The following is a 27,046-nucleotide window of genomic DNA, read 5'->3' on the forward strand; positions in this document are numbered from 1 at the left end:
ATTCAATTTTGGCAGGAATTGCAGTAATTCTTGGAGTTATTATTGTGCCCATGGTAATTTTCCAGTTTCTTTCTCCAAAAACATAAATTAAGACAATCAAAATAGAAATATTAATTATTCAAAAAAATAATTGTATTAAATAGAAAGCCTGTCAATTATTTTCTTTAGGTAAGGGCCATTAGTTGCAGCATTCCCCTTTTCCTGCACTTCATCACTGCATAGTTCCACATGTGGAAGCCTGGTGCTCTGAAGAGATCAACATGTTTAACTTCACATATGAAATCTATTTACAATAATGTCTGCTTTTGAAATTCATTGATAAATATTGTAACTTTTTTCCAAGTTATCTGAGCTATCCATTCATCTCAAATCCATGTTTTCCAAAAGCAATAGAAATTAGAGTGAAACATGAAGATAGAAGAAAGATATAGTATTTCAATCATCTTATCATTTTGGGACAAGGTCAAAATTGGTTTAGTGAGACAGATACATATGGGAAAATATGTGTGGGAGCTTGCTGGGCAGACTGGATGGGCCGATTGGTCTTTTTCTGCCGTCATTTCTGTGTTTCTCTGTTTATGTTACTATGTATCTTCTGTGATGTTCGTGATCTTCATATACTGAGGCACTATAGATGAAATCCAGAGACCAAATGCAAATTTGTATCAGAGCTAATAGATGGATTTACAGTTGGCCTTGGCCATAATCCTATTTTTATGAATAGAGACATTTAAGTGTGGCAAACTTGAAATTTGTCGCGTGAAACGATGGTGCGTAATGAAGATGTAATAGCAGTTCTGAAACTCTTGCATTTGAAACTGGTAAAAAGGAAATTTTGCTTGCGGATATTTGCCATTTATACTAACTAAAGAGCCAGTGAATAAACATGTCAGTAGCGGGGGCACAATGCTAATAGCAGTATTCTATGCTGCTGTGTCTTTTACTCAACCTCTCACATGGAAACTGCAGGGTCACAGACCAACTCAGTTATCTTTATGAACATGTTACAATCCTGCTTGTGGAGCCCATTCCACGATCAGGCCCTTACCCCATGCCGCTGACTGTCTTCATAGCCTGATGCCGCTGCCAAGGCGCTGCTCTGGCGGTGTGGAGTCGCCAGTGGCCCAATGCCGCGCCACTGCCTTTCTGCGGCCTAGGCTGCCTCTGGTCCATGCCGCTGCCGTCCCTTCACTCCTTCAGCGTGGCGCTGCTACCGGGACTCTGCCTCTTTGCGGCCGTGTGCCGCCAGCATCCATCTTTGTGGCCCTGAGCCACTGCCAGGATCCTCTTGTCGAGCAGTGGGAAGCCGCTGTTGCCGCTTCCTGCCTCCTCTTCTTGCGGCAGGGATGCTGCTGGTGCAGCCTGTCTCCTCTTCCTTGTGACCTGGAGGCCGCCACTGCCCTCGGTCCTGCTCCACTCTCTGGGCCCTCCTCTAGGTGCCGGCACATGCCTCTTTACTATATTTAAAAGGCCATTGGCGGGAAAAGCCCGCAGCCCCACCAGAAGTCTTCTTCACTCCATTTCCTGCTTTAGCCCTATAAAAGGGCTCAATTCCTGTTCCTCGGGGCCTTCGGATCCAGAATCCACAGTTGTCTGTGTTCCTCTTCGGGTCAAGGTCCTCCGTGGTCTTCACTTGTTTAGATGGCTCTTCGTTCCGTGTTCCTGGTCTTGTCCTCCGTTGGAGCTCCTTCGTTGCCTGTTCCAAGTCCTGATGTTCCGTGGTTCCGTTCCTGAAAGTCCTGATGTTTCAGATGTACCGTGTTCCTGATGGCCTGGTCCTGATGTCTTCGTCTTCGCCTCTGCAACCAGTTCTCAGATTCCTTGCATCCACCTTTCCTGCCGTGCCACCGTCATGGTCCGTGACCAGCCCATGGGGGGCTTTGTATGGCACTTTGTGGTACAAGGCTTTCTTTTCGTCTGCTGCACAAGCTTCCAAGAGACTTCTGTTTTTAATGCCTTGCTTCTGAGAATCCTGAGTCTTGAATCCTGAGTCTTGAATCCTGTCCCAGTCTTTGGAGTCCCTTGTGTCTGCTTCCATCCATGCCTAAGATTCTGCCATAACCTGCTCCGCTTCAGCGTGGTCTGCGACCAGCAACAGGTGGCTGTATAGGGCACGCCCCGGTGCAGGTCTCTACTGAATCTTCATCATGTTTGTCTCAAGTCCCACTTCCTCGCTGGAGTCTGCTTTGCATTCAGCATGGTCTGCGACCAGCCATGGGCAGCTGTGTAGGGCGCGCTGTGATGCAGTTCTCACTCAGTACTTTCGTCTGAATCCTGAATCCTTGCCTGAGCCCTTCTGAGTAACCTGAATCATTGACCGAGTCTTCTGAGTAACCTCAACCCTTGTCCGAGTCTTCCTGAGTAACCTGAGTCTTCGTCTGAGTTTTCCGAGTAACCTGAGTCTTCGTCCAAGTTTTCCTAGTTCCTGAGTTCCTGTCTTGTCTTGTTCCTGCCCTCAGCCTCCATCTGGCCTCATGCACTCGTCGTTCCCAAGCAGCGGGTCCAAAAGGGATACCGAGTGGCCGGAGGGCTACTCATGTGACCAGCATTGCATTGCTGGATCACACTGGTGCATGTAGGTCCAGCGGAGGGCTGATCCTGCTTTGTTCCTGCTCTGAAGTTTCTTGCCTTGCGTTCCAGTCCTGCTTTGTTCTTGCTCCGCCTGTGCTTGCATGCTCTCACCTCCCACGGTGTGCCTTGGGGCTTCTCCCTGAGTCATGCCGTGGTTCAGGGGCTCACGCTCTCCCATGAGCTAGCGACCATGTCTGCATCAGGATCCGTAGCCCACGGCTGTAACAGAATGTTCAAATGTAATTCTAATTTTAATTCCTTTCTATAAAGGAAGAGACTGCAGTTGGAATAATGCTGCATTGATTGATACAGGAATAGGTAAATTAATCTTCTTCTCTAAAGGAGAATACTAAGCAGAAAAGGATACGTGAATCAAAGGTTCATGTAATTACAGCATACTTTCTATCAAAAGATATCTTTCCTCAAAAAGGTCCACAAGTGAATAAGACAAGGAATTGCAAGCGCAAAAACAGCAGATCAATATTCTAAATGAAGAACTGATGCAGTACCTGATTGTGACTGGCCTGAGTTATTACTAGAGTTTGCTGAAATAACTAGTCAGAAAAACATAAAGGTAAATTTTAAAAAGGATGTGCAGGCGTCCATTTGCACGCGGTTCCCGGCGGGTGCACATAGCTGCACTGATTTTACAAAATCCGAGCATGTTACAAAATCTGATACCCGTGTGCACGTGCGCACCAGATTTTATATTGGTGCGCAGGTGGGGGATTTTATTTAAAAGCGTGTGGCAATGCGATCGGGCCCTCCCCAGTTCTCTCCCAGTCCTATTGAATAATTGAGCGGACTGGGAGGGAACTCCCCTAACCCCCTTTTTAGGAACCCGGCATGTTGTGTCGGCGGCCTCTAGCCCTGCCCCGCCCCTGGACTGCCCCTTTTTGCAAACCCCGGGACTTACACATGTCCTGGGGCTTTACACGCGTCACCAGGCCTTTTGAAAATAGGCCCAGCGCACGTAACCTTTTGAAAATCCGGCCCAATATGCGTGCATGTTATATAATCAGCAGGACATGCGTACATGTGCACACCATTTTATATGGGTGCATGCAAATTTCGCGTCTACCTGTAAGTGGGGGGATTTTATATGATACATACACCAACACCAATACCCATTTCCCCAGTCCATTCTCAGTTTGCCCAGTTTAAGGATAGGACTTTCTCCCCACCCCCCCAGCTAACTAGCCTTTCTTTTACCCTATCTGCCCTGACCCTTAAAACCCTGCTGAGTAGCCTAGTTTTTTCTCTAATTACACCTCCTCCATAGCAGAAGTAAAGTTACACCATAGAGGACCCCGGCACGCGTTTGTGTGCGTAAATAGTTATGCGCACATTTTTACTTATGGATCCGAACCACCCATGTTCTGCCTAGACTCCGCCCTCACCGAGACCATTTTTTAACCTTTTGGATTTGTGCACTTACTGGGAGATACACGCGTCCTTGGCCGCTTTTTAAAAGCTGCACGGCGCTGATTTGCTGGAAATACATGCTAATCTCCTGGCTTTGGTGTGCATAGGCCTTTTAAAATCTATTCATAAGTGTAAAGAACAACCATGAATGTTGGACTAGGCCTGTTAAGTTTATAGCCAGTTTTAGAAGATTGTCAATGTAATTGAGCCTAACTTTCAAACCTATCCATGTGACAACATTTACACATTTTATTTATTTATTTATTTAAAATTTTTTTTTTTTTTTTTTTTATATACCGGCATTCATGTTGCAAACACATCATTTTTTTTTTTTTATATACCGGCATTCATGTTGCAAACACATCATGCCGGTTTACATATAACAGGGGTGTACAGTAAACAATTCAATAACCTATTTGTGTAGAAGGAAGCAGTTACAAATAACAAGGTAATAGAACTGGGAGGAGAGAAGAAAAGAAAGAGAATAACATTAGGTATAGGTATTTACATTAGTAATAACATTTTTACATGTGGAAGTGGTAGAATCTGGCTGAATAGAATGTAACTGGCTGTGTGCAGATTTATTCTAGCATTTTATAAACTGTGCGATTGGAACTGCACAGTTTGTAAAATATTGTGTAGCTCTGCTTCAAATCTACGTGAGTATGTTTCAATTTGCACAAATATTTTCAATGCAGTAAAACATATACTTTTCTACCTATTTTATAAAGATATGCCCCTTTTTTAGGTGCAGAAAAAATATAGCATATATGGGTAATAACCACAATTTATCCGCAGAGGAAAGTATTTTATAAAGTATGTACACACGACATTTTGAAAATACTTGCGTGCTTAATTGAAATCATATGTTCACTAATACCTCTGCTAGTTTACTCATTCCATCTCCAGTTCATCTAGATCCTCTAACACTTCCCACTGAACCCTTCCAACTCAACCACCCACCCACCCAAAAACTGCAGACAACAGACAAGTCCGATTTCATATACATGAGTCAATTAGCAGGTGTAAAAATGTACAAATAAGTTCAGCAATGTATATGCATATATCTCTTACAAATCTCTTACAATCTCTTACTGCCATTTTATCTTCTGAACCCTGCCCCAGAACGTCCCTAGTCTATCCCATTTATTCTACAGTAAAATCTTTGTGCAAAATGTAAAATACACTCATATTCTTGAAGTTTACAAATAGCATGTACACGTGCACATGCTATTTAGTATGTATATGTTATTTTTACATGCAAAACCCCTTTGAAAATTTACTCCAAACTATTTTATGTGGGCATCTTGCATATTGCTCCTTCAATATCTTGTGATAAATCTTATATTGGTGTAATAGATCGTCTCAGTATCTGTAAAAATAATTGTTTCTTAAACATATTGGGGCGGATTTTAAATGCCCTTTGGGGCGGATTTTCATACTCCGCGAATAGGCCTACTTTTGTTTGCGCTCCAGGCGCAAACAAAAGTATGCTGGATTTTAGTAGATACACGCGGAGCCGCGCGTATCTGCTAAAAACCTGGATCGGCGCGCGCAAGGCTATCGATTTTGTATAGCCGGCGCGCGCCGAGCCGCGCAGCCTACCCCCGTTCCCTCCGAGGCCGCTCCGAAATCGGAGCGGCCTCGGAGGGAACTTCCTTTTGCCCTCCCCTCACCTTCCCCTCCCTTCCCCTACCTAACCCACCCACCCGGCCCTGTCTAAGCCCCCACCTTACCTTTGTCGGGGGATTTACGCCCCCAGAGGGAGGCGTAAATCCCCGCGCGCCAGCGGGCCTCTTGCGCGCCGGGCCGCGACCTGGGGGCGGGTATGGAGGGCGCGGCCACGCCCCCGGACCGCCCCGGGCCGTAGCCATGCCCCCGTACCCGCCCCCAAAACGCTGCCGACACGCCCCGAAAACGCCACGACGACCGGGACCGCCCCGACATGCCCCCGACACGCCCCCGACACGCCCCCGACACGCCCCCGACACGCCCCCCTCGGAGAACCCCGGGACTTACGCGAGTCCCGGGGCTCTGCGCGCGCCGGTCGGCCTATGTAAAATAGGCGCACCGGCGTGCAGGGCCCTGCTCGCGTAAATCTGGGCGGATTTACACGCGCAGGGCCCTTGCGCGCCGGCGCGCCTATTTTGCATAGGCCGCCGGCACGCGCAGAGCCCTGGGATGCGCGTAAGACCCGGGGCTTTGTCAAAGGGGCGGGGAGGGGGCGTGTTGGGGGTGTTCCAGAAACGACGCGGCGTTTCAGGGGCGTGCCGCGGCGTTTTGGGGGCGGGCCCAGGGGCATGGCGCTGGCCCAGGGGCATGGTCGAGGCCTCCAGACCAGCCCCAGGGTCGGGTGACGGCGCGCCGTCACCCGACCCTGGGGCTGGTCCGAGTAAATCTGCCAACAAAGGCAAGGGGGGGTTTAGATAGCACTGGGGGGGTGGGTTAGGTAGGGGAAGGGAGGGGAAGGTGGGGGGAGGGTGAAGGAAAGTTCCCTCCAAGGCCACTCCGAAATCAGAGCTGCCTCGGAGGGAACAGGCAGCGCGCGCTGGGCTCGGCGCGTGCAGGTTGCACAAATGTGCACCCCCTTGCATGCGCCGACCCCGGATTTTATAAGATACGCGCGGCTATGCACGTATCTTATAAAATCCAGCGTACTTTTGTTCGCGCCTGGTGCGCGAACAAAAGTACGTGATCGCGCAAATTTAGAAAATCTACCCCATTGTGTAGTTTCTTAAAGATGTAATTGAAATAGTTCAAACAGTTCACTCATATTCTTGATGGGGAAGGGAGACCTACTCAAAAATCTCCTCTTAACTGTGAGATCCTGGATTGATTTCCTCCTTCTCTAACCTTTTGCCACCAACTCTCTCAATATCTCCTTACTTCTCAATATCTCCTAACCCTCTGACTCTCTGCATGTGCTCAATGGCAATTTCTTTGTACCCCTGAAACTCATCCTAAAAAGTGGATGGCCAAAAAGCTGGGGAGGTGCAGTATATGCAAAAAACCTTCCTACAAAAATACAAAGATGATCACTGGGTAAAATATTTGTGGGCTTTCTAATCTCCGCTATACTGATTTTGAGTTAAGTTAATTTTGATAGGCATGTCCTACTTTCTGAACAAATTTAGAATTGTTATAACATACCGATTTATCTATTTGTTTGTTATGTTTCAAGGTTTTACAAATGTCTATTTGTATTCCACTTGAACTATGGATAAGAGCGGCTAATGTTTTTAAAGAAAGAAACAAATGTTTTGCTGTTGATTTTAAGGAATTTTTATTTTAACTGATCTGTCAGACTTCAGTCAATCTGAGACATAAAATAACTGATAACATTCTTTGATTTATAGAAATCCAGAAAATAGAGTATATTAATTACATATCTTTTTGCAATAATAGCATTTTTTCATTTTAGTTGCACAATCTGCTAATTAAAATATTAATGAAGATCTGTAAATATCTGTATATTTAATTTTTTACAGAATCTGTTTGTCCAACAAGAATTCCTGTGGCAGCCCGGGATGAAAAGGGATTTGATATTCTTTTGGGCTTAGGGATAAAAAACAAAAAAACTGTTAGAATTGAAGGTTCCTCGCCTAATACAAAAGCTTATGAAGTAACATCATTGGTCGATCTAACAGAACTTACAAGGTACAAGACTTAATTATGTTTTGTTACTGAAAATGTTTTTATTTGATAGCCTAGGAAGTGCATATGTGTTTTGCATTATAAATATGCTTTAGTTATAGATTATAGGACGAAGTTCAATATCTCTCAATAACAAATGTAAGCAAGACTTCAGGATCTGATGAGTTCTATTCAATGATTTTCAGGGCAAAGATTTGATATCATGACTATTTTAGTACACATTAAAAAAAAATTATTTGGTTACAAGGCTTGTATAATTGTAAATATATCAGCAACTCAGCATTCCTCGGGTTGCCAGGTCTACAACCGTCTAGGAAACCACATCTACCATCCCTTGAGAATCTTCTAGATGCTTCCAGCTTGGAAAGCAGAAATGGCAGGTTGTGGGAGAAAGCTCCTCAGCAGACAAATAACAAAATAGAAACCAAAGATATTGTGTTCAAATGAGATAGACCAACACAAACAAGTCAAAAGGGCAATATTTCCAGAAACTTTTTCCCTACTTACTTATCTGACCATAACTTTGTCAATAATTGTGAGGGAAGCAAACAGGGAGGCAGAATGTAAGTTGAGGAAGTAGAAGGAAATCATTCTTGGAAGCAACTGGATGATACTGAACTGAAGGCATGCGTTTTGAGTGGCTTGTTCTGTGGAGGCCATGGATCTTACTGTGGCATTCTTGCTTTCATGCCAAAATGTGTCTGAAAGGATTCCAACAAATAGCAGTGCATATGTGTTTTGGCAATAAACTTATGATGTGTGGACCCTGTTTGTGAAAGAACTTTGAAAATTATATGTGGCAAGGATATGCCTGATGAGCATCTGGTAGCTTTCAGGGGTTCTGCTGTCTCTTTAGACAGCATATGCCCAGTAAGCCTTCAACATATGGCATCAAGAATTGGTGATGCTGTGATGTGGCGACATTGTATCTCCTGAATTAAGGTATCTATTTGGGAAAACAAGCTGGAGAAGAATAGCCCAGTTAGGCAGTTATGTTATACAAAACTTGTTTGGCCCAGGTACAAATCAGGAAGGACTGTTGTGAAATTTTTTTCAAATAGCAAAGAATTGCAAAAAGAGAGAAAATAGAAGTCTACCAACAACTATCAACTTCAAAACAAAAGGTAGATAAAAAAATCTTTATATGTAGTTTTTTTTTTTTTTTAATAAAAAGAATATTTCAAATTGAATACATATCTGACACTGTGATTAGATTCATTTAAATTGATTTTGAGATAGGGTATCAAATGGGCAGCTAAGCGCAACACAACTTTACATTTAGCCTCATGCCCTGACCATCATGTGCCCAAAACGTCATTTTTGTTTTTGATTTTGTCTATGTGAATTAGTACTCTCTAGGTAACATGCTGTCTCAAAAAAGTATCATCAAATACTTTCTATAGTCCCAGAAAAGAAAACAACACTTAAAGGTGAATTTTAAAAATCTGGCGCACGCCAAGACCAGGAGATATGCGCACAAGTTGGGCTTGTGCCCGCTGAGCAGATTTTATAAGCCGCTGGGATACATACATGCATACTGTACCTGGTTCCCCTGCCATACAACTTTACTTCCGCTATGGATAAGATGTAAGCAATAAAACAAAAAAAACTATGCAGATCAGTGGGGTTTTAAGGGTTGTGGTTAACAGGGAGGGAGGGAAGCTATTAAACTAGGGAGATTTGGAAGTCCTCTTAACTGGGCAAACTTGGAATGAACTTGGAAAACTATCGATGGCGTCAATGCACGTCCCTTTTAACATTTTCCTACTTATGCAGTAGAAGCGGGATTTGCACGCACATGCATGCATCCACTTAAAACTGAGCGCACATGTACGCGCAGCAAGGCTATTTTTATAACATGGGTGCATATATGGCTACAGGGCTTGTATAGCAGTGCACAGGCCGACAAACGTGCTCACATATGCGCCTGCACACCAGTTTCAAAGTTACCTTCCCTGCTTGTAGTTTTTGATTGTTGTGCAATCCAGGGGCACAGAGAAAGAAAAGTAGAGCTGGGATCCTTTCTGTATAACTCCTCGCAGTCTCTATGCGTCTGCTTCTCCCTACCGTATAGCCTTCATCTGAGTCCCAGAGTTCTAATATGCGGGGACGAAGAATAGCTCTTATATCCTACTTCTCTGCAATGTAGCCCAGTTTCTGTCCTTTGTTCACAGCATCAATCATTTGTCTCAGCATCCAATAAACTTACAGTAGAGGAATGGTGGTTTCTAATTCCTTTACTGATAGTTTGATTAGATGGTTGAATAATATTTACACTCCTCTCATTTGAATGATTAGCAGCAATAAATAATAAGTCAGCAGATAGAGAGAATAAACTTGTGACTCCACTTCTAGCAAAGTCTCTACTTCTAGTGGAAGCTCTATATTTACACAGAACTACCCCTTGCTCCCAGTTCCTTACTTTCTTCAGTTGTACAGATTAAAGTTAGTTTAATCTTCTTTTACCTCCCATTTCTCTTGCCTCTTCCCAATGGAGGTGATTAAGATATATGTTCAGTCCCAGATTTAATACTCTTCCAGAAATATTCCTTGAATACTTTTAACTCCTTATGCAGCACCTGAAGGGTACTTTACTCTCCCTTGTATTTTCCTGAATTCTTTCCATGCCTTATGCAGCTCTAGGTGGGCACTGCTCACACCTTTAAGTAACCTTCGCCTATCAGTACACCCTACTGGGAACCTTTGCTTTAGATGGAATGTGTAACTCCACGTATCCTTCTGGATGAAAGACTTCCCTTTTCCAAAGGTTTGCTCTACTGCCTCCCAGGTACTATGGGTTATCAGCTTCAAGTGGAAAAAATATTATTTGAACCCAAAAAGGCAGAAAATCAAACAAGAAGCAGGAAAGGTAGAAAAACTTCCTTGCCTCCAACATAACAAATAGCTCAAAACGGTTAATGCAAAAATATTCTTCCTCTGAGCAGGTCACTGTCACTGTGTATGCTCGTTAGGAGACAGCATAAGCAGGGTCTTCCTTACTGTACATCCAGCCTTGAATACAGGGATGCCCTGATCCACTGCAACAAGGGAGATGGGCTCTCACAGGGAACCCTCACAAATAAGCTTAAAAGAGTTGAAACCAATCTATAAAGGTAGGAAAATGAGTCGACTGGTGGCTGACCCCTAAAAAGGGAACTCCCATACTCCTTCCCCTTAAATTTGGAGAAAAAATGTGATGAAACAGGGCAGCTAGCTGCTGTCGCCTCGAAAGTCTAACTGAAAATCCACGAGGGTAGCATGTGCTGTGGGATGATAAACATCTAGCAGACATCATTTTCCCATTCCCAAATGAGGGAACAAACCCAACCTCTCTCACTTATTGCCACACAGACCCTCCCCAGCTTAATGATTCACTCCTTTAATACGAGGAAACCAAAGGTCCCTTACAGTTGGTATGCATTTCCAGAAAATAATGATTCAAGTCAGATTGACTAATCTCAATTTCACTTCTACACTTTGCTTCAACAACACATCTTTAGATGTTTTAGAAAGATCATAACAAGTTAAGTGGTCAGCTTGACCCAGGTCCTCGTTCTAATTATCTTCAAGTACAGCACATTTTTTGTTACCACAAGAAAGGATCACACATCATTACATCTATTTTCAACCAAATGCAATTAATTCTTCAACTTTGGCAAGTGGTACTCTGCATATCTAAGGATTGCTTAGACCAGTATTTTTCCTCATTATATTTTATCTTGTATAGGGAGCTAGTTTTGTAACAACTATTACATATCTTTTATTCTTATTAAAATCTAAAATAGTGTCATAGCAAGAAAAAGTAAAGAACTATTAACTAGATTTATCAAAATGTGATCATTTTCACCACACTGCATGCTATCTTAGGCCTAGGTTTATCAAAAAGCAGTAAATATTGCATGTGATATAAAAAGGGGTGTGTTTTATGGTATTAGCCTATGTATGGTAATGTGTGTATGTTATCTTAGTACTTTGCATAGGTATTACTACAAAGTGTGTTAATGTTTTGCACTTTGTGGTAATACTACAATGATGCTGCAAAGTGCTCATTTGAGAGAGTGAGAGAGAGAGAGAGAGAGAGACTATCTACAAGGGCCTTGTAGTACTTAGCTATTTATGCTAACTCGAGGTAAGGACTGCCTCCATAACATGCAAATTTTCTCTCATGCATATTCATTGTAGATATCCTGAAAACCCAACTGGCTGGGGGGTCCCCAGGATAGGGTTGGGAACCACTGCCATAGAAGTTAGGCTTACTTGCCTGTAGTTCCCAGTCTCCTCCTTGCATCTACTTTTATGAATAGGAACCACATCTACCTGTCTTCAGTCCTCCAGGACCTCCCCTGACTCTAAGAAAGTATTTAAAAAGTCAGCCAGCAGATCTGCCAGAACTTCTCAAGGTTCCCTTAATACCTTGTATATATTCTATCTTTATATTTTAGCTAGTGCCTCATGAACAGTCTTCTGAAAATCATTTGAGGTTTACCTTACTTACAGTCCTATTTGTGCTCATTTTTCTGTGGTCCTTCTTCAGTGAAAACTAAACAGAAATATTTGTTATGCATTTCCACTTTTTCCTTGCCCACCTCTATATATTCCTCCCCTTCACCTCTGAGAGTCACAATGCCACTTTTGCATTTCTTATTACTACTACTACTACTACTACTTAACACTCTAATACTGAACCACACCATACAGTGATCATGCAGTACATCATCAGAAACTTTGTCCCCATTGGTAAGCACCTGGTCCAGTATCATCCCTTTCTGTGTTTGGTTCTGTTAGCAGTTAACAAAACAGTTCTCTCTGCAGAGAGTCCAGGATCTCATGCTTCTAGAAGACATTACAAATGGGGTGTCCCAATCAACATTTGGCAGATTAAAATCATCTAGTAATATCTAGTAATACCACCTCCCTTTTCATAACAATGTTGGAAATATACTTCATTGAATCTCTATTTCTTCTGCCTATGATGATGGCCTGTTGTTTGCACCAATATACTGTAAACAGATGTTCCATTCACCCTTACCAGGTTAATCCACAGTGGCTTCTCCTTGCCTCATAAGCCCTGCAGTTCTGTTGCTTAAATATTATTTGATTTTTAATAGATAGCACTACTGCTGGTCCCTTTCTTCCTACCCTGCCCTTCCTAAATAGATTACAGTCCAGTATAACCATATCCCAGTCATGGATTTCCATGTACCATGCTTCGTGAGAGCCACTACTTATGAGTCATCCTCTTCCATGACTGCATCTAGGTCCTGGATTTTATTTCCCATACTATGGGCATTAGTATTCACAGCTTTCCAGACTTTGCCCATTTTTTCCCCATTTTTAAACAAGAGTTAAATGTTCTACTTCCCTGAGGGTTTATACTTACATGAGGGCTGTTTTGACCCATCCCAACAATCCTATGTGAAATAGTCTAAAATTTCATGGCAACTTAAGTGTGCATTTTTTAACTCCATGACCTGCATTTTTATTTATTTTTTTTTTTTACAATTAATCCAGTTTTATGTGTGTGCCTTGAAGTTCCCCTGAGGGGGATGGGTTTGAGGACTGTGTGTGGGGAAGGAACAGTGGGTGAGGGAGTGAGAGAGGGTGAGTGGAGTATAATTGAGTGGGGTAGTGATGGGACTTATTTAGAAGGGTATGGGTCTATATGTGGGGATTTGGGATGTGGATGTGTGTGTGTGTGGGGGGGGGGGGGTGAGGAGTGTGTATGAGTTTGGGTTTGGTGTATGGAGTGCTGCATTCGCTATAATGTGGATTATATGTGTTTCAGGAGGTTCCATACTGTCTTGCACCCCAGCACTCTCTTCACCCCATTTCCTATGCTCTTTCCCTTTCCCCACTCCATTTCTCCCAAATCTCTTCCCTCTCTCCTCTATATTCACTCTGTTCTCTCCCCTTGACTTTATTCCGATTTCACTTCCCCAGTCCAATTTCACTCACTCTACTCCCTATATTTGTCTTCCCCATTCTCTATTCTCCCATATATCTCATACCCTTCTCTGCTCATTCACTATTTTCTACTCTCTTCCCTTATTTTCCCTGCCCACCATCTCTACTTCCCTACACACTCTTTCTCCCCTCCCCTTATTCTCCCCCTTCCTAGCTTCCTTCTTCTCACTTTCACTGGCACAAGAGATAGCAGCCAGAGAAGAGGCATTGGAGCAGGCTGCAGTGGCATTAGAAGGACTGCATATACACTGTCTCTCTGGAGCCTCCATCTCTTTAGCTTGTGGTGTCTGGGGATCCTGTCAGTCACCTTTCCTTTCCCATGGCTCCTCATCTTTCTCTTTAGTGGTGGTGAGCCCCTGCCAAGCCCTTTTATTTTATGACGGGTTCCTTGTCTTTCCTTATGGCTGGCAAGGCCTGAGAATTCTTCTTTGTTTTCTGTTACCTCCTTCTTGTGAAATCAATTTCACAGATGAATGGGCAGATGAAACCATATCCACAAGCATTTTTTGTTCCATAAAATATTGTCAAACGCTTCGACTATAAGAATAAGTGTGAAAATATTCAAGTGAATGGAAAATTAGTTATATTGATTTAAATAGTGTGGGATCAGTTTCAAAGGGATCTAGCTGGCTAAGTAAGGATTGATATTCCTTGCTAGTTGCCTAATCTGGGCTGGTTAGAGGGATGGGATATTTAGACCTCGGGGTTTGTCTGGGTAAGGCAAAATTTACCTTTTGAATGTGGATCTCTATTTTTTTCAGCTATCAAGAATGTGCATTTTCTTTAACAGGAATGTATTTCCAGAAGGACTTCCTCCATCCTATGTGTTTGTCTCCACGCTGAGGTTTAAGGTTAAGAAAAAGTGGGATGTGTGGAGAATTCTGGCTCTTGATGGAACACCCCAAATATCAGTTACTCTAAATGGAGAAGATAAGACGTTGCTGTTTACCACCACAAGTTTAATTAATGAAACTCAAGTGGTCACATTTAGTGCAGCTGGTATAAAGGTAATGAGTTAATGACTATATCATTGAATATTCATTGTATATGTAAGATACAGAAATAAAACAAAACATGATATTAACAGAAAGGCTAACGTGTAATGGACATACCAAAGCTGATTTGATTGAAAAAAATGTAAGGAGCTAAGCAAACTCTCTTTCAATGGGGGTCGATAGTCAAAGCGATCTAGCTGTCTAATTAGTGTGTTAGGTGGTTAGATCCCAGTTGGGGTGGGAAGGGGGACAGGGTGCAGGACTGTGTGAAATCATCCCCACTGAGTGACTAAATCTAGCTAGCTAGCACTGATTTTCAGCCTGATCACTGGTATTAGAGGATTAAATCTAGCTGGTTAGATTTTGGTAACTGAACTTCTGATGGCCAACTATTTTAGCCACTCTGCCGCACTATGAAACTTGTTACCAATTATTTATTCACTCATTACCTGCTTATTAAAGTGCCCATATTAAAAAGTTTAACATGGTATCTTTGAAGCTAATAAGATGCAGAACGCAACCATGTTAAACTGAATGTATATGTGGGCCTGATCAGCATAAACTAAAGAGGACCTGAAGTGGGCAAGGGTGGGGGACACCAATGAGGGGGCTCTCTGCCCACTTGCCTCCAGTATCCTTTGATTGCCTACCCTAAAACCTGGAAGCAAGGCCTTGCTGAAGGCAAGCCCCATCCACAGCTGTCCCTGACCCCAAACCCCTACATACCCCTTCCAGAGTGTTAGAACAGTGAGCTGAGAAACAGGGAAGCCAAGGTTCAAAATGTGTTTCTCCCACTAATGAGCCTTGTGACCTTGGGCAAATCATGTCATCCACTATTGTCTTAGGTAAAACTTAGAGAAATACCTTTTGTACATGAAAGTCATTCTCTTGAGCTTGGGTTTGGAAAGCCAAGTAATTAAATCTAAACTCCAAATTTTCTGAAGTAACAAAGAACCCCTATCACTTTATTTTACACCTAACTGCTCCCCAGTACCAGGGAAGGAGCAGGAGGAGGAAGAGTGTGGCCTACCTCACTCCTGTCACTTCAGCAGTCCTCATCTGAAGGGTGGCTTTGTCATTTTCTAGTTTGACCTTATGTTGCATAGAAGGTGGCAAAGCTGCCATTAAGGTGAGGGCCAGAGAAGCAATAGGAGAAGTGAGGCCATTCTTTTCTTCTTCTCCTCCTCCTGATACTTCCCTGGTCCTGGAAAGAGGATGGATGGGTGTTCTTGGTTTTTTTTGTTACTTTAGGGTCAGAAGGTAGGTTAGGGAATAGGTCAGGGAATTTTACGACTGGGGAGGTAACGATATCTTTGCCTTCAGGATGTGATGGGGTGGAGGAAAGTTTGATCAGAGAATAGGGGATATCCATAAGATGGGAAGGGGAGGCTGTGCTCAGGGGAAGGCCCAGGACACTACCTCCCCTTATTAATTGCTAGTGTGCCAACCTAATTGGCACGCTAGCAGTTAGCTAGTAGCTACACCTCAAAAGGTTTTGTTAAAAGTACCTTAACTATGTGGCAGAGGTAAATTTTATGTACGTTTGCAAATACCATGGTAATGAACTCATTACCACAATAGTTGCTATTTATATTGGTGATTATGTTAAAAAGTAAATGTGTCCAGAATTCTATGATGTAATCTGCCAAGGACCTGGTGCCCTGACGGAGATGAAGAAGCATGGATCCGGATGTGGATTTCCTGCCAGGGTCATCAAAGACGGAGCGGAATAAGGCAAGATACCCGGGCAAATTTCTTAGGACCGGGTCGGCATGCTCCCAAAGAGGAGAGGCCTAGACCAAGGCCTTACCAAATAGGAGAGAGAGGATGTAGGTGGTCTTGGTAATCACGTCTGGAAAATAAGCTGGTTGCAGGCAAAAGTGCATGTTACATTGGTTCAGGAAACCTCTGCACATCTAGGGATACCCGGAGAATTGTGGTGGTGCTGGCAGCGGAACGGTCAGTCGAAGAACTGGCATGGAGGTTGAAGCATTGAGCTTGGAGGATGTGGTGTCACTGAGGCGTCCAAGCAGAGACTCAGATTATCAATAGTTGCTGCTAGTGCTGCCAAGGTTTTTTGTTGCTCGATGATCTTTTGAGCCAGGCCAGGAATGGGCTGGATAGCTGAGACCTCTGCCGGGTCCATGGACTTGGCAATCTGTTAGGATTTGTGGGTTTCGTGGACCCTTGGCCCGAGGTGGAGGTTGATGCTACCTGAGGGGTGGAGCCCCACATATCCTCACCGTTGAGAGGTGAGGTTAGCTGCAGCAGGGGACACGACTGTAGTTCAGGAGAGTGAGAAGGTCCTGCATCACTGCCACGTGATCGCAGGTACCTGCACTGAGATATACTGTGAGGCGCTCCAAGGAGCAGGACAAAGAGGCATAGTTCAGAGGAGTCACAGTATTTAGGCAGGACTGAAGATACACTATACCAGAGCAGGAACCTCCAAGACAGAGGAGTGCTAGGAAGGCCCCGAGGAGTGGGAAGCACGGAGACAGGATCATCTGGAGGAGTGATGCAGAGACTGTCCCGAGGGGCAGGACAGTGTAGCAACAGAGTCTCTGGTGTGATGACGTAGGGGCTGCCCCGAGGAGCGGGGAAGCACAGAGTCAAGTCTCTGATGTAGTGACGTAGGCTGCCCTGAGGAGCGGGGAAGTGTAGAGTAAAGCCACTGATGTAAAGACGTTGAGACTGCCCCGAGGAGCGGGGAAATGTAGAGTCAAAGTCTCTGATAGAGTGACATAGAGGCTGCCCCAAGGAGCGGGGAAGCTTAGAGATGGGATCTCTGATAGGAAGTGCTGAGGCATCCCCGAGGAGTAGAGAAGCAAGTAGGCAGGACCTCTGGTGAGGAGTGCAGGAGCTACCCCAAAGAGTGGGGAAGCCTTGAGACCCGGTCTCCCGAAGGAAGCGCAAGCAGGCCCCCGAGGAGCGGGTACCCGAGCCAGAGTCCAGATCAGCAAATGGAGATCCAAGGCAGGAACCACGGGTCCAGAGAGACAGGAACAAGCACCAGTGAGGTGAATGAATTCGTTGCCAAGTCAGTTTGCATGGGCTAAAGGAGATGGTTAAATATCCTAAGGTGATGATATCATCAATCGAGGACAGCCCAGGGATTTCCACCATTGACCCATTAGATAGAGAACAGATGGTGCACACGTGCGCCTAGGAAGGCCCAGAGTCAGAGCATGGGCTGGTGGCATCCCAGTCACCATGTGGAGCAAGGAGGACCAGGAACAGTGTGGCGACAATGGCTGGCCAGAGCTGTGAGTTCCCCTGGAGAGGAGGGCCTGGCATGGCAGGATGTGAGATGTGTCAGCTGCGGCCACCCACAGCCGATGGTCATAACACTATGCACATAACCTAATCGTACATTGAATTCTGATGACAGGAATTTACTGGCAATTTCAACAGTTAAAGCAGCACCATTGAAGAAGACATGCTCCAGAGCTTTTTTTTGTGATAGGGCAAATGCTTTGGAATTCTCTGCCTGAGGGTTTGCGTGCTATCAATGATATCAGCACTTACAGAAAGCAATTAAAAGCTTACTTGTTTAAGAAGTCTTTTAATTTATAGGTACATGTTCTGCTTTTGGGAGATGGGGCAAGAAATGATGATGTTTTAATTTTGTTTTATTTTTATTCCTTGCATGTATTTTATGATTGTTTTTCGCTAAAAATGTAATCTGCCTAACATGAAACTTTTACTATAGGCAGAATATAAGTATTTATAAATAAATAAACAAATAGCCTCAGAAGCTTTCCTGAACATTCACCAGAAGCTAAACTATCTAGTAGGGATGTCCATGGGTAAAATGAATGACTGAGACCATTTTCACTTCATTTATGCCCTCCCCCCCAAAACAAATTGAAGTTATCCATGAATTTAAATGAAAATGTTATTCTTATTCATTTGTTTCCTATTGAAAAATGCTGCTGTGGAACTGGAAACTATAGCAACCAACCAATGGCTGTGTAAGCTAACAGCTGGGCCAGAGCCCAGGAGAAAGAAGTAAGCAAGTACATAGGTTGGAGGAACAATCAAGTTGAAGCATTTTTTTTAACCAGCCTATAGTTGGCAGCTGGATCAAGTGATGCTGATATCCTACACTGAAAGGTTTGAACATAAGCTTGGACCTTGGCCTAGATCCAGAGCCTGGTCTCAGGCTTGATTGCTGGGGCTCAGCCCAGAGGCTGGGTCCAGATACCTGGGCCTCAGGTAGGCCAAGACCTGGACACAGTCCCAATGCTGGGGTCAGGCCTGGAGACTGGCTCCTAATGCCTGGGCCTCAGCCCAGACCCAGGTCCCATGCCAAGGTCTTGGCCCAGGCCCAGGAAAAGAGGCCAGAACCCAGGTCTCATAGGAGTCTTCATTTTTTGTTCTTGTTTCTTCATTCTTTTTTTATTTTTCCTTCAAATGAAGCTGTCTGCTGGGGAGGTGCTGGAGTAAAGTAATTCTGGCGCATCCTCCTCAGTGGAGGGTGCCTTTTTGCTAGTGTGTCTCCAGTGGACGGCATCATATGAGAAAAGAAGACTGAAAAAAAAAAGAACAAAGACTCCTAAGAGGCCAGGGTCTGATCTTAGGCTGAGGCACTGTGACTTTATTTTTACTTATTTGTAAGGTTATGAATGTATTGATGTTTTCTATAAATGTTCTATAATTTTTCATTTAATTTAGATGTCAGAACTGTTAATATTGACCTGTTGTGTCATTATGCTTTTATTTTATTTGTGAATTTATAAATATAAATACCAAATAGTTGTTACATGCTTTGAGCTTTCTTGTTGGAAAAGTATGAAATAAATGAATGATGACAAGGTAGAGGAGGTCACTTTGAGCTGTTGAGTAAACAAAGTCCTATGGAAGGAACCGGAAATAAACAAGTGCTTCCAGAGTCTGTGCCCTCAGTATGAACAGAGTCCTATGAAGACAGGCCTGAGCAGACCTTCTGATGATCAGTACAGGAATGTTTAGGACTAGCTTGAGAAGATCATAATTTCATAAGCATTTTACTTACAAACTCAGAATGGAAGAAAACCTTAGGCCCTGGAATTCCGTGCTGCAAGACCCCAAGTCTCTGGCTTAGGCCTAAATGTTATTGACAGAGTGACAGTTAAGGAGTGAAGAAGTAGGTTAGTTGCTAGAGTAACAGATTGAGCATTGGGAAGCCAAGGTTCAAATCTATTTCTCCTACTGATACTCCATGTGACCTTGAACAAGTCTCTTCTCTCTACATTCAGGTTCAACTTAGAATGTAAATCCTCTTGGGAATGTTATGGTTTTGTAGGAAATTGTGAACCCTGGGCCGCGGTGAGATATCTCTGCCCACAGGGAGGAGCCCCCTGAGCCTCACCGTCAGTGGGCGTAGTCTCAGCGACGTAGGACACAACTGTGAGAGAGACTTTATTAGAGAGAAAAGATAAGGCATAACCCGAGGAGTGGGAAATGCAATAAACACAGTTCTTGAGCAATAAGATATACCCAGGGTGGTACTGCAGATGAGAAGGTCCAGTAGTGGTCTGCAGCACGGGGTACACCAGGTGGTTCCTGCAGGCTGGTGGTAATACCTCAGAAGTGCAGATCTGGTAGTGGCCCACAGCGTGGGGTATGACGAGGATGACTGTACTGTAGGTGACAAGGTAGATGAGGTCTGAGATACAGGAACCAAGCAGAGGAGGAGTAGCTGCAGCAATACCCTGTAGCTCAGGATATGTAGAAGCGATAATGCTGAAGAACGGTAGTGGCCCGAGGCACGGGGTACACTGTGGAGACTTCAGCAATGTTGGTATCGTAGGAAACTGAAGAAGGTACTCACACAAGGAAGTTCCAGGAGAGAGACCCGAGGAGCGGGTCAGGTGAAGTCCAAGGCAGGAAGGCCCTCCGAGGAGCGGATAGCCAAGACACGGAAGGGCCCCCATGGAGCGGTTACCCAGAGTGTCCAAAAGCCACGAGGAGGTACTGGAACAGGAGATCCAAGCGTGGAGAAGATTTAACAATGAGAGCAGTGGGCCGGTCAGCTTAAGTATACCAGCGGGTTGACGTCATCGGGAGGGGACGCCCCAGAGGTTCCCGCCATGACATAATCAAAAGGAGGCCCTGCATGCGCACATGCGCCTAGGTGATTCCGGAAGTAAGATGGCGGTCGGCAGCACCCACGCCGTCTCGGGGATGCCAGGGAGGTCAGTGTTGGTTGGCGGAGGCCGCCATTCTTCCCATGATTGATGGTGCAGGGAAAAAAGAGGTGAACATGAGGGGTCGCAGCCGTCTGCGACCAATAGGGTGCAACAGGAAAGAGACCCACCAACTATACCTGAATTTGTAACTCCCTTGAGGTGAGATTTGGAAAAAGCAAGTAAATTAAATCTAAAAATCCAAGTATCTCCCCAAGATTTTCTAAACATATTTCATTATAAGTGATCTTGAAATGTAAGATATAATGTTACCCATTTGAAGTGGAATTGTCTCATTATTAAACATGTGTTCATTTGTATGAAGCAGTCATCACTGATACTATTGGAATTATAAGCATGGAATGTCAAACCATTTCATACATTTCACTAGCTGAACAAACTTTCATGTGACATAATGTTATATTATAGGCTCATAAAGCTTGATTTCTTGATGACCAATTAGATAATTAATTTTATAAGTCTTATTCAGATCTTTTAAATGCATACAAATTTCTCTATATCTTTTATTTGGGTACTTAAACGTCAGGAGTTATAGATGACTGAATAAATCTTTCCTATATGTACATGCTAAAATCAATGAATGTAGCTTAATTATATTTACTTTTGCATTAATTTTATTCCCATGGTCTTAGATGTTGTTTGATGGATCCTGGCACCAAATTCGACTTTTGGTAACTGAAGAAGATGTAACTTTGTTCCTAGATGATCAACAGATTGAAAAGAAGCCTTTGCTCCCCGTTTTAGGTATTTATATAAGTGGAACAACGCAAATAGGAAAATACTCGGGGAGACAAGAAACTGTACAGGTGAGTATTAGAACATAGCCGCATAGTAACCACATTCTTAATTATTTTTAGTTTACCAGTAGATAAAAGTACATAGTATATGGATGGGTAAATCAATCCACTCTTCTCCCTTCCAATGGGTAAGAGTTTGTAGAAAATCAATTTCTTTATGGATCCACCTTGATTTCCACACTTCTGAAATTTACTGTAGTAGCATATAAATTTCAAGTTGATACCCTAAAACTTATATGAAATTATTCAAAATCTCAGCAATATATACAAAATTTTGTAATTAAATTTGGAGCAGTAGATATAAATTTGATCTATTTCCTCATAAAATATTGAAATTCTTAAAAGGTGACACAACAAAGTTCCATTGGCATATGGGCTGAAATCAAATTTTCCTCTAATGTCTAGATTCACCATGAATGGTTTCACCCTTCTGTAATACAGCACACCTTTAAAATGCAGATTGACTTTGCAATTCTTTAAATAAAAAGTCTCTCTCTCTATTTATCACTTCCAGGTTCATAAATCTAACTGGTTTTCTCTCTATTTATCACTTCCATGTTCATAAATCTAACTGCTTTTATCTTTGGGATGAAGTAGGAAATAGAAAACAGATTAATAAAAGTGAAAGGATGCTGCTTTTTTATATAATGTTAATTTTTTGTCATTTACATACTTCATATCCTGTAAGGAAAAAGGTCAATCTTGGAACAATTAATATTGCACTGTAAAACTATTTTCCACATTTTAAGAGTTGATGCGGACAGCAGCTAAAATCCTGTCTTGATGCAGGAAGTTAAGATATTTGATATTGGAATTTTCTTTGTTCATTTTTGCTGTGATGGGGAAGGAATTTAGTGTTAGAATCCCTGGCCGCATGAGACCGCGACTGAGTCCTCTCACCTGGGCGTGCAGGATGCCAGTTCCTGTTTCCCCCGTCACCTCCTGTCTCTGACCGCCGCAGCAGCGGCCTACTCACGGGGCACCCTCACACGCCGCCGACGCCGAGCTCTGTGCCCTGCTCCCTGGGCGCATGTGCCTCTGCAGCAAATTTAAAGGGCCAACGGCGGGACAGTTCCTAGTGGCCTGCGATGATGATGTCAGGCAGGGTGGGTATATATACCCTGCTTTGCTACCACCACTTCGCCTCAGCAATGGGTCCTGCTCATTCGTGATTGTGAGTTGTCTATGTTCTTGATCTCTGCCTTGATTCCAGCATTCCTGCTTTGCTTCCTGTTCCTGATTCCTGGTTCCAGTGTTCCTGTTCCTTGTCTCGTCCTTGCCTTGCTCCTCATCCCTACGGATTGATCTTTTGGTTCTGACCCTGCTTGCCTGACTCCGCTTGACCTCTGCCTGTCTTGACTCTTGTCTGGTATCTCGACTGTGCCTGATCTCCGCCTGCCCTGACCTTCTGCCTGACCTCTCAACTCTGCTTGCTTGCTGCCCGTCCCGACCTCTGGCTGGTTCCTGGTTCTGCCTGTCCACTACCTGCCACGACTCCTGGCTCATCTGACTCCACTTCAGCTTTATCCTCTGGGTCCACGCCTTGAGAGACCTGCGCCTAAGTCCTTCCGGCCCGGTACTGAAGGGCTTAACCTGCAGGGAACGAGGGCTGCTATAGGTGAAGGTCCAGTTGGTCTTCCTCACCTCCCGATGACAAGGATGAAAAGGGGCCTTCTCCTGGTGGTAGTAACAACCTCCTCTTGCTCAAGGGTCTACCTCCCCAACATTTAGAATGTGATAATATCTTGTATTTTATTGTAATGGATTTATAATAGTTATTTAAATATTTTATTTATGATTTTTTGGATTGATTGTCATGTTTTTTTTTTAACCCTGCTGTTATTCACTTTAGTTTGGGTAGCCTCTGTAAAGTGAATTATAAATTCTGAAAAAATTGATGGCTTCCTCTAGGTAAATCATATTACAGGTGATGTCATGTATCTGATGTTTTTCCATGCTTCCATGGATATAAGATCCTAAAGGATGGATACAATTTATTTATGGCCTTGCACTGTTTTAGAACCCATGCTATTTTATTCTCTTGTCAGACACAAGTTATCTTGTGTAAATACAAGGGACCCTAGTGAGCAAGTCGTGTGCAGTTTCACTTCATGTGCGCTTGATTATTCAGTTTCTGTTTGTTTCTAATTTTTATAACTATCTGAAACCCATGAATTAGTGCTTACCCATTTGTTGAGAAATGGCATATGTTTTAGTATGGTTTTTCAAATTATTTCCTTTTGCACAGATTGATTTGCAATATAGGGGCGGATTTTAAGAGCCCTGCTCGCCTAAATCCGCCCAAATCTGGGCGGATTTAGGCGAGCAGGGCCCTGCCCGCCGGTGAGCCTATTTTACATAGGCCTACCAGCTCGCGCAGAGCCCCGGGACTCGCGTAAGTCCCGGGGTTTTCTGAGGGGGGCGTGTCGGGGGCGGGCCCGGGGCATGGCTACGGCCCGGGGCGGTCCGGGGGCATGGCCGCGCCCTCTGGACCCGCCCCCAGGTCGCGTCCCGGCGCGCTAGTGGCCTGCTGGCGTGCGGGGATTTACGTCTCCCTCCGGGAGGCGTAAATCCCCCGACAAAGGTAAGGGGGGGGGTTTAGACAGGGCCGGGCGGGTGGGTTAGGTAGGGGAAGGGAGGAGAAGGTGAGGGGAGGGAACGGGGGTAGGCTGCGCGGCTCGGCGCGCGCCGGCTATACGGAATTGATAGCCTTGCGCGCGCCGATCCAGGATTTTAGCGGATACGCAGGGCTACGCGCGTATCTACTAAAATCCCACGTACTTTTGCTGGCGCCTGATGCACCAGCAAAAGTACGCCAAATTGCGCGGTTTGAAAATCTACCCCATACAGTATAAATTCAAAATAAGAACTTTTACATTGAGTTCATTGATAAAATAGTTGCAAAATTGTCAGTGAGTATACATGCTGGCAGTCTATCGCCTTTGCCCTTACCTTGTCACAGGGAGCGACGGTCGCTCCCTGTGACAAGTTAAGGGCAAAGGCGATCGGCGCCATTTTGAAACCTCCAGCACCGGCACCGGCACGATTGAAGGGATGGCTCCTGGACCCCCCGCTAGACCACCAGGTACATCTAAAAGGTTTTTGGGGGGGTCGGGAGAGTGGGAGAAGCAAAGGGGTAATTTGAAAAGGGTCGGGGTGGGGTTTTTTTTTCTGGCCATCGGCGCCTTTTTATCAGTGGTAGCCAAAATGGTGCCGATGGCCCGAGAGCAGGAGATCGCGCCGGGGACCCCCCCCCACTGGACCACCAGGTAATTTAACATTTTTGGGGGGGGGGGGGTCGGTGGGGTTTTGTTTATCTGCTCAGGCCTCACTAAAAATTTAACAATGTGAATTGGAATCGGAACGATTCCAATTCACAATCTCTAACGATCCGATTTTTCCCTCCCACCATCCGAACCTGATCGTTAAGACGATCGGGCACACGATTCACATCTCTAATAATTCCTAACATTCTTTTGCCTTTTTGACTGCTGCAGCACACTGAGCTGACAATTTCAAAGTATTATCCTCTAAGATGCCTAGATCTTTTTCTTCTTCACTATACTTTGGTCTTGGGCTGTTCATAAATCTAACTGCTTTTATCTTTGGGATGAAGTAGGAAATAGAAAACAGATTAATAAAAGTGAAAGGATGCTGCTTTTTTATATAATGTTAATTTTTTGTCATTTACATACTTCATATCCTGTAAGGAAAAAGGTCAATCTTGGAACAATTAATATTGCACTGTAAAACTATTTTCCACATTTTAAGAGTTGATGCGGACAAATGAGACATTTTGTTGCTGAGTGGCAGATCTCATCTCTGTAGGCTGCCCTGTATAATTAAGAAAATTGCATTCACTGCCCTTTGATGCCAGGAGGCATGCCTGGTCGGTCTCAAATGCACAAAGGGGGCTGCAGAGTATTTAATTACAGAACCAGTAGACTGATTAACTCTCTGATCTAAATAAAAGATATGCAGACAGAATGGCTCCAAACTGCCTGTATCATCTGATAATAAGCAAGCCATAGATGCAATATAAAATAGGAAGAGAAATAAATGAAATATTAAAATTGCCTTCATGCCAAAGCTGGAGGTCTGGAAATAAAACTGTGTAGTCGGAATGTGAGGTACTGTGTGGCATGCAGCAGCAGTTACTATCCTTAACAGAAGACTCAGGATAACCATCACAAAGCAACGGCTACTATTCTCAACAGAAAGAATGGAAGTAACCTGCACAGAGTGGCAGTTACTACAATGGGAGCAGCCTGCACGCAGTGGCAGTTGCTACCCCTAACAGAAGCAATAGGGGTCACCTGCACAGAGCAGCAGTTGCTACCCTTAACAGAAGGCATTGGGGTAACCTTTAGGGGTGTGCATTCGTTTTGAACGCATATGTAAAACGCAACGTAATTTTTTTTTTTAACTTAAAAAAGTGATGAGGCGAAAACGATCGGATTTCCAACTTATTCAACATAGCTATGTTGAATACGTTGGAAATCGCGATTGTTGATCCTAAATAAAAATTTAAACCCTCACCCTCCTTAATCCCCCCCCCCCGGAACTTTTGGCCTCCTGACCAGCTTGGGGGGGTCAGGAGGCCCCCCCCCAAGCTGGCCAAAAGTTCCGGTTGTGTCCAACGAGGGTCCCGGAGCGAACGCGCGGGGAATCACGTGACGTCCACGTCACTCCGACGTGACGCCGACGTCACATGCTCCTCGCAAAGGAATACAGAAATGGCGTCCTGACTCCCCGCTCGACCACCAGGGAGTTTTGGTAAGTCTTGGGGGGGGATTAAGGAGGGTGAGGGGTTTAAATTTTTATTTAGGGAATCGGTGCACGTATGGACATAGACTCAACTTATAGAATTCTACATATGTCCATATTGACCAAAATTGACCCCCCCCTTTCGACTTATGGACTTATGAACATAAACTTTTTGTCTGCACTTCCCTAGTAACCTGTACAGAGTGGCAGTTCCCACCCTTAACAGAAGGCATGGAGTAACTAGCACAGAGCAGCAACTACTACTACTACCTATTATGGAAGGCATGAGTGTAAGCAGCACAGAGCAGCAACTACTAAACCTGCACAGAGTGGCAGCTAATACCTTTAAGGGATGGCCTGGGGATAACCTGCAAGGAACCGCAGTTATTACCCTTAACAGAAAGCATGGCAGTAACCTGTACATAGCGGCATAAACTGTACATAGCGGCATAACAGAGGCTATATGGACAACCTGTATGGAGGAGCTTAACAGGTGGCATGGGAGTAACCTGCATGGAGCAGCTTCTACTATCCTCAACAGAAGGCCATCCCAAAGGATCTTTTTTTTTTTTTAATGCAACATCATCGCAGCAGAACCTAGCTGGCAAGTCCCGCAAAGCATCTCTACAGCGTCACTATGGCAGTCACCTACTCTAATGATAGTGCCCAATGAAGAGGACCT

The 27,046-nt window shown here is 44.2% G+C and overlaps 1 protein-coding gene across 2 annotated transcripts in view; it reads left to right on the top strand.

Moving 5' to 3' along the window:
• LOC115087934 (collagen alpha-1(XXI) chain-like) overlaps window positions 1-27,046 on the top strand; it is a 454,903-nt gene that overhangs the window by 109,384 nt on the left and 318,473 nt on the right. For both annotated transcript variants that reach the window (XM_029595690.1, XM_029595691.1), the window contains exons 4-6: window positions 7,485-7,653; window positions 14,405-14,621; window positions 21,433-21,606. In XM_029595690.1, the coding sequence (XP_029451550.1) occupies window positions 7,485-7,653; window positions 14,405-14,621; window positions 21,433-21,606 (560 nt within the window). The remainder of the gene's footprint in view (window positions 1-7,484; window positions 7,654-14,404; window positions 14,622-21,432; window positions 21,607-27,046) is intronic.

This window comes from Rhinatrema bivittatum, chromosome 3 (genome assembly GCF_901001135.1).
Source record: "Rhinatrema bivittatum chromosome 3, aRhiBiv1.1, whole genome shotgun sequence".
NCBI lineage: Eukaryota > Metazoa > Chordata > Amphibia > Gymnophiona > Rhinatrematidae > Rhinatrema > Rhinatrema bivittatum.